This window comes from Pelmatolapia mariae, linkage group LG3_W, assembly GCF_036321145.2.
Source record: "Pelmatolapia mariae isolate MD_Pm_ZW linkage group LG3_W, Pm_UMD_F_2, whole genome shotgun sequence".
NCBI classification, from domain to species: Eukaryota; Metazoa; Chordata; class Actinopteri; order Cichliformes; family Cichlidae; genus Pelmatolapia; species Pelmatolapia mariae.
Window position 1 is genome coordinate 16,962,530 of NC_086229.1, and position 8,911 is coordinate 16,971,440.

At 51.2% G+C, this 8,911-nt stretch overlaps 1 protein-coding gene across 1 annotated transcript; it reads left to right on the forward strand.

Annotated features, from left to right (window-relative positions):
- Nucleotides 1–3,115: 3,115 nt before the first annotated feature.
- On the forward strand, nt 3,116–4,030 carry LOC134620964 (cyclin-dependent kinase 2-like). Its single transcript, XM_063467342.1, has one exon. The coding sequence runs from the start codon at nt 3,116–3,118 to the stop codon at nt 4,028–4,030; it is 915 nt and encodes a 304-aa protein (XP_063323412.1).
- Nucleotides 4,031–8,911: the final 4,881 nt, after the last annotated feature.

Here is an 8,911-nt window from a genome sequence, read left to right on the forward strand (position 1 = left end):
CGTCGACACAGTATGGACCGTTGACACCTTGTAAATATCACTCTACTCCTGGCTGTGTGCAGTAGCTAGGGACTACAACAGCAAGCTACTAGAGAGACTAGACTTTTTGGCTTCACAGCTATGATTCTCTCAGTCGCAGAACAGTATTAGTCATGCTCTCGCTTGTCGATGAGGTTTATTGGTCTAATGGGGTATTGGTTATCACAATTATACAACAGCACAACGTTGAATTTAAGGCCGGTTTCTCAGGGAGGTTGTGCTACGGGTTGGGAAGGGCGTGCTGCAGGTTGACCGCCTTTGCGCTGCAGGTCGGCGGCTCCCACCCCGCAGGTCGTCTGGCTTTGCGCTGCGGGTCGGCTAGACCAAACCCCTGAGTCGGCTAGACAAAACCCCTGAGTCGGCTAGGCAAAACCCCTGGGTCGGCTAGACAAAACCCCTGGGTCGGCTAGACAAAACCCCTGAGTCGGCTACGTCAAACCCCTGGGTCGGCTACGTCAAACCCCTGGGTCGGCTACGTCAAACCCCTGGGTCGGCTAGGCAAAACCCCTGGGTCGGCTAGACCAAACCCCTGAGTCGGCTAGACCAAACCCCTGAGTCGGCTAGACAAAACCCCTGGGTCGGCTAGGCAAAACCCCTGAGTCGGCTAGACAAAACCCCTGAGTCGGCTAGACAAAACCCCTGAGTCGGCTACGTCAAACCCCTGGGTCGGCTAGGCAAAACCCCTGAGTCGGCTGGCTTTACACTCCATTTTATCAGTGGGAAAGTCAGCTAGTTCACTGGGACCACACGGGGTATATGAGCAAACAGGATCCTTGGTATGTTACAGTGAGAGATAAGCTCAAATCTAATACACTCAACCTTTGTTGATCATACGGCTCGGGAACAAATCGCTGGACATCGTATACCATGGCATATTCTGCTGTTGCAGTTATGATCACATGTGGCGTTTTAGTTGTCTACGCAACTGCAAATGACCCTCAGTGTCCGTTCATCCAAATGTGCCCGGAACTGCCATTGGGTTTACGATGCACAAATGACTTTGACAGCACAATGACCTGCACCATCCCACGAGACCTGGTCTTTCGAACGCCACGGTCTGCGGCCGGACAAGAGACGGTGATCAACCCCGAGGACGCAATCGTCAAGGCTACATACGGCACACACACCAGTAAGTGTGTGTTGAAAAGAAGCGGTTCCCGATTGTCCTGTAGTATGCAATTCAATGGCAACCGCATCTTCGACCAACACCAGAGATGGACGATAGAACTTGTGTACAAACATGACATCGTTCAAATGCGATACGGGGCCTACAACCCGATCTGCTTCATAAAGGTCGACCCACCCTCAACGCTTTCAGCTTCAGGCTCTACCATTACCATAGACCGATGGAGTCACAGGGCATTGGCCAGCATGTACGTGGACGTAGAGTGGAAAGGGAAAGGAAATGCTCCATCTTTCAGAGAGATTCGAAGGTGCGTCAGGGACAAGAGCTGTCAACTAAAGGTTCCTGCCTCGTACGAAGATGGAACCGTGACCGCGAGAGCTAGATGGACACCCTGGACCCCAATGGCAGTTCAGAAATACTGGAGCGACTGGAGTGAGACTATCACCTGGTCTCTAGGCTGAAAGTGGCGATGGTTGTCTTTTATTGTAATGGTGTAATCAAAGTATTGTGTACATATGAATAACAATAAAGACTTGTCACAATGAATCCAGTGCCGTTTGTATTTGTTTTGCCATATCAGGGTTTTGGCGAACGTGACGGTATTGTTACATTACACACAGACGCAATAAAAAGGCAGTACCACTGCCAATAAGTGTCCAGCGGGCTCCAACCCAGCGCGTATTATATCTTCGACCTGTGGGGACGGCAGGCAGTAACGTGCTGTGTTGCCTTGGGTTTGTTGAGCGTACATAGGGACGGGATAAGGGTTACAGTACTCTACAATACAACGATGAGATACCTAAATCGTTTTAGATTCAGTACACCTATATACTCAGAGAGCTTCACAAATGACTTGTTGGAACGCCTCAGGAACGAGGCGTTTGCTACATATTCCATGGTGATCAGATCTACGGGTGGCCAAACGCTCAGTGGTTTTGTTTATTTGAGAACCCGAGGTACTACGGACAGCGTGGACACGTACTTGAACAGCATAGCGTTAAACTGTCGGGTAAAGGTAACGCCGATTCCTTGGCGTGACTCCGCCGACACTTTACTCCGGGAGTGCTCCTTGCTTGTGCAGCAGGGTGGTGGTGTGCTAGAACAGCAACACGGAGAGGAATTCGATATCAGAACGGTGACACGGTATACGTTTACCGCAACAGGCTACACGCCTACGGATCTATGGTGTCTGGTGACCGACCTGGAGACATCCAACTACGTATCGTACATTGTACTATTACAGGAAGATACCGCGTGCGGGTTCATACACGCAAAGGATGCGAAGTGCTCGCGGCGCATTAGAAAATCATTAAGCGGCAACCTGATTATCGAGCCAGTCCACGCAGGCACAACTGACGGGGACGCCATTGACTTCTACAAGTCCGTGGTGTCCAATGGAAACGCTGCCGTTCTACGTGTGAAAGACCAAAGAACGGACGACGCGAACAACGCAATCGCTCCGATACACAGCTCGACTGCGACGGGGGGATCCGAGCTGCTGGTTCGAAGATATCACGTTGAAAACAAACCCGGATCTTCTGATGTTATTGTTATACGTGATCCTCCAGCAGGCACACTGATACTCGAGCAACCACAGTCGCAGTCGCCCGCTGTGATTTCCGAGACTCAGACACAGGAACCTGTATCGGCGAGTACTCTAGCTCGCCGCGCAACAGCCACAAGAAGAGCTAAACGATCAGCAGTCCGCCGCAATTCCAATTCCAACAGTCGTCGATGGAACAGTGTGTTTCACAGAGAAATGAACTGGTTGACACGCCGTAAGCGTGTCACTGAATCACAGCCCATTACCTCGTCCGACATCGGCACGTGCGAAACCACCAAGACTCTGTTCAACATCAACACCTGCGAAGTGCTTCTGCAGTTGTACAACCACTATCGCTCATTTGTCACTGTAGCGGATTGACATTACATGCGCCTCGCCTGAAGACCATGGACAAGTACGAGATTGTTGCACAGGTAGGCAAAGGGACATATGGTGTTGTGTACCACGTTAAATGTCGCGTTACCGATCGACACTACGCGCTGAAGTGTCACCGCAATGCCAAAAACGGCAGTATGATGGACTCCACCGTCCGGGAACTGTCTTGTCTATCGGCTTTGAGAGGCCATCCTAATATAGTGGAGACGCTGGACTGTTTCCTTCACGATGGCAAGATATCAACGCTCATGCCCTACCTCCCTTTAATGCTGTTTGAGGTGATCTACCAGGGTCGCGATCACTCGGGCCTGTTGCCGATTACGTTTATCAGCCGTTTCTCTCTGGAGATCGCCGACGCTCTGTCTCACATGCACGGGCTTAACATGATACACAGAGATCTGACACCCGCTAATGTGTTGCTCACAGCGGACACGCTAACCGTGAAGGTGGCAGATATGGGCCTTTCTAGGTATGCTGCGAAGTACATGAGTTCTGGGTTGGTAACGGAGTCCTACAGAGCCCCGGAATTATTTGACACAAAGAAGGAGGGTATCGCACAGTACACCTGCGCTATCGACATGTGGAGCCTGGGCGTGCTGATAGTAGATGCCATGGAGGCGACGATGACCTTTCGCAGTAAAATCTTTCCGACGTATAAAATCATCAAGGAAACTCTCGGTCGCAACGACCACGAGGACGAGAGCATCTGGAATCCCATTCGAGTAATGCCCACCCTAATGCGGTGTCTGCCCGTGAAGAGAATCGCGTTGGCATTGCTGCAGTACGACCCGAAGCGCAGACTCACTGCGCGGATGTTACTAGATGACGGTAGATGGAAACGGATCGCTGCCGCGATCACCGATGTTGATATTGACCGTGTGAAACGTTACGCTGGCATTCAGCGCACAGCATGTGAATCAGACTAGTGTGCATTTATGTTGCGATGTGGGGACGCGCACACGTATGCGTATATGTTTGTGCATTCCATTCAATAAAGCATCTCACTCCCGTTGTCATTGTGCAGTCATGTTTGTTTTATTTTCAAGATTGTTATGCATACAACCAGAGTCCATATAATACCACATGTTGACACTGAGCAGACCCCAACAGCATCGTTGTTCACATATAGAGACACGCAAACAGTGGCACGAGCAACACTTTGGCGTCGAGTCCTCCGTTGCGGCTGGCGTTGGAACAGCACACCTTGACTTTGTTGATCGTGGCTTCTATGCTGTCAACTGTGAACATATACCATGGTAACTAACACGTAGTTTATATATTACACAAAACATACACACGTGTGGCATTCGGCGGGCTTACGTTTGGCTAATATGGCATACAGCTGCACCTTGGTGGTGTCCACGGGCTGCAGAGGGTCCAATTTAGGTATTTCAATGTGGTCGTCGTCTGTGCACGCTAAGGATGACAAGAGTGGATATTGTTTTTTACTTAACACCCTGCCCAACAACCGCGGCGATGCCGTTATCGTAGCGGGGCGTATGTGCGTACTACGTACAGCGGGTGGTGGTCTGCGGTGTCATGTGCTCGGGTTCCTTTGCCGCGCTCCCAGCGGCAGGACCGTCGATTGGATCAGCGTCTGGATCAGCGTCCGAATTAGCGTCGAGAGACCGACTGACTTGTGAACAGGACTGATCCGCTTTAGCACTTCGTCGCGTGTACATGAAATACTTGTAGTTTACAGTGCCGCGCCCCACAAACATCGTACCATTTGGGGTTATAAAACAGCCACCGGTCAGCCTTTGTGTTGGGCTCATAGTGTGGTTCCATATCTCTATCACACGCCAGATGTCGGGAGTCTCAACGTGAAACTTGTAAATTGCGCCGACTCCATCTAGCGGAGTGATAACTGCCGTGCTTTCTGTTACGCTACACCCCGTTCTTCCCGTTCCACAGCGTGCCTTTGACGTGTAATAATATAGCCCTCGATCGATTGGCGTGGCGATGACAGTGAATCTCTCCCCGCCTAACACATATTGCCCTTCGTCGTTGCAAGTAAGAAATCGAATGGTGACCTGGTACCCCAATCCAGTGTGCGTCACTTCATACAGATGGTGGCTAGCTGGCATGACGACCTGGCCGTTTTTTCGAAAGTCAGAAGTAGGACTTTCCAAATAGCCAGGTAATGGGAGTGAGTAAGACAGTTTCCCAAATACAGCTAGTTGTTCTTGGCCAGCGTAGCCAATCGCACTTTGGCTACAACACTCCAGCCAAAGTGCTAGCAGGCTGAGGAGCACGCGAACGCAGGCTTTTGACTGCCACATGTTTTCCAGCAAACCCACTCTCAATCGACGAACACACCATGAGCCTTGGGGCTTTATACCCTTGTGAAAGGGTTCGGTGTAGTGAGTCGGACCGACTGAGAACGAGCAACCGCCGACCTACAATGCTGACAGAGACTTTTTGTTCGGTACACACTGTTCTGTTTGTTTCCACTGAAGATTGTGTATAGTATATGTATTGTGTGTATGCTGCGTACTTTATACATCAAGTGGTACATATGTGCTCTGTACACTGGTGCTTGTGTGTGTTTTGTGTACCATGTTTCACAGACGGCCGCAACAGTGGCCGACCTAGACGTCAAGAGTGGCCGACCTAGACGCCAAGAGTGGCCGACCTAGACCTCAAGAGTGGCCGACCTAGGAATATGCTGGCTGTATGTATGGAACGCGAGGATGGCTTACGGTGCACTTGCTCCGAGACCCCAGCTCGCAACTATGGAAAAGAACGACACCAGGTTGGTTTGGGGTTCACCTACACAATGCACTCACAGTGACCATGTGTTGCTTCGCGACGGCATCGCGATCAGCCGCAAATACCACGATGAGAAACATCCTGCTAATCGGTGGAAGAGAATATGCGGTAGCATAGCAGCTTTGCTGAGAACCACCCCGGTGTGTTTCGAACACGGAGCCGGCTGCCTGTCTAGCTTGATCACCGAGGCTAACGGGATCAGATTCCCCACCATACCTGAGATATTGTCAGTGGAGAGCCGTTCCGGCGTAACGGATTACTACATAGCACAGAAGCTATTTGCCGCAAAGGTGGTGCATCTCACAGACGTAAAACCTGCCAACGATTTGGTCGAAGCACTGTCCTGTCGCGATGCGGTTCGTCGCTACAAGGGTGCATCGGGTCTCATGTTCACGTACCCTAGCATCATGTCGGATGACTACGAAGGTCTGATCGCCATGTTTCGCGGAGACTATATAATCTACACGGGCGACTTGCGTTTCACCGGACACGCAAATCCATCTGAGCTGCTGCGACAAATCACTTGGTGTTTCACCGAGCTCATACGTGTCAGCTTCGCAGGCTGGGGTGGGACATCGCACCAAGGGCATCTGGTGCTTTACAAAAGGAGGAAACTACAATAAGTCCCTCCGTTACTATCGTATACAGAGGGCCTTGTGTTTTTTAATGTTGATGCTGACCTGCAGTGCGGGATTGAGCTTTTTCCTCACGATGTTTTTCTTTTACCAACAATGTGTTTCAGAGAATGCAACCGACTTACGGCGGACAAATCGCAGGTTTTGGGGGCTGATGGGCGCCCGTCCGCACACAACTCGGACTCAGACCGTATAAGCTCAAAGGCGTCCGATGGACCTAGGACAGTGGAATCGCCGTTGGGTCTCGACAAAACCCCCAGGGAGTGTCCTATGTGTTTCGCACACGAGCGCAGCGAACCGCTCGACCGCCTACGGCCGATGATGGAAGCAATGGAAGATGAAGATGTCATCCACTGGTATATGTGTTTTGACCACGATGCCATGTATGCCGACGATGTCGTGTATGCCCACGATGCCGTCCAGTGGCACGCGTGTCCTGAGTGCGGTGTCTCTGTTGCTGGCGGAACGCAGAATGTCACATGTTTCTCTGTACTATAATACGTTACTTGTAACCTCTCGAATAAAGCCGTTGAGATGTGTGTACAATGTGGACAGTGTCATTGTTTTCATGCCTTATTTCATTTTGATTTTGAGACATTGAGTCTTGATGATGTGGTTATACTTTTGCACGCGGACAAATGTAGACAAACACCCAAGCATGCATAACCTAACATCTAGCTGTCACAAAATGTACGAGCCACGCGTCTGGTAACTGACGCGTGTGGTTTGAACGGCACAAGAATAAATAAAGATGGGACATTCAACACGTTGTTCCACGGCGGTCATTTATTGTCAAATGTGATACAAGGCAGAAAGCATGCAAATTCCATAATCTACAGGTCAGTGTCTGCACAGAAACATCAACACATAATCACTTGCGATACACTAGGTGGGTGATGTTTGGCATTTATTGGAGGACAGTTGATAGTTGCTGTCTTCTTCAGTATGGCTTTCGGGTCTCCCCAACTTGGGGAGCTCTGCGGTGTGATCTCACCGCGGCACTTTTCTCAATCGCGATACGCCGCCAACCACTCGTACTCCTCGCTGCCAGTCCACTCAGCAGCCCTCGATACCCCACGTTCCCCAGGGGGGCGTCTCGGTGGCGGTTGAGGATAGCCTTCCTCTAGTTCGCGAGTGCGAGACGGCGGCTTTAGCGATCGCCGAACAGCAGGTCGATCCCCGTGTGTGTCGAGCTCAAGCCGGTCCAGGGAGGGTTTATTCTTTCTGTTGACAAGAGGTGGTGACGTTGGCTTCACCGGGCGTAGTCCGCTGTCATAGGAGGCATCGTCGCTGTCCGATGCCACTCGTAAGGTTCCCATCATATGGCAGATCCCTCGAGGAGACGAGGCCTCTCGGTCGGCCGTTTCCAAGCCTCTGATCATGTCGTAGTGATCTTTATCCACCGAACGCTCGATCGCCTGCTGTCTGCAATACCGCATGAGCGACTCCAAGTTCGAAAACACAAAGCGATCGGGGGGTTCAATGCCAGAAGACAAGACGCACTCCATGCATTTTCCGTCTGGATCCCGGAACACAAGTCGTTCGGTGGACGACCCACTGCCAGAAGACAACACGTACTCTGCGCATGTCTCGTCTGGCTCGACTATGTATTTCCAGATGCACCCCTTGCCTTTATTGCACCCCTTGCCTTTAGTGAACAACTCGAACGTGGCTATGTCGCCATCGGGGCCATGTGTCAGGGCGATATACCCCGGTCCCCGCTTAGCCATTTCAGAAAAGCATTGGTTTCTGCTTAGGAAGTAGGGAGTCGCACCGGCAACGACGGCACTTCGCCAAGTGGCAAAGGCACACATGTCACGTTCTCGCATCTTAATCCTCAAAGCTCCTTTTCGGTTAAGCTGCTCCGTCATGGTGTGAAGCTAGATATATGTGTCCACCGTGGATACACTGTGTTACAGCATGTGTACGACTAGTTGTCCGATGAGTGTTAGTACTGTTTTATCGGTACATGCGGTCTAGCCTACATGGCGGCCATTAACATCGTGACTCTGATGCACATTCTTGTGAACCAGTTGTGTTTTACGCGCAAGGTGAACAACGTTTCGTTGCGATCGTGTTCCACCAACCATCGAGCCCCGAGCAACTCGACTCGATCCCGTAGGTCAACGGCGGTGTTCTGGTCCGTTATAAAGTCAAAGTATTTCTCGTACATCGGACTGAGGTACACCAACAGCTGATCCCCGTCGCGAATCTCAATGGCGCACACGTCCCTTTCCTCACACACGTGTAGCTCGCAGCCAGCGAGTTCGTCCGGTTCACCCTGCACGGGCAGCGGGTAGTTGGCATACAGGTTATAGAACCTCCCGTTGCTACACACGCTAGCGTGTTCGCATATGCGGATGAGGTTAGAATAGGCCGACGCAGACTCCCTCATCGTTT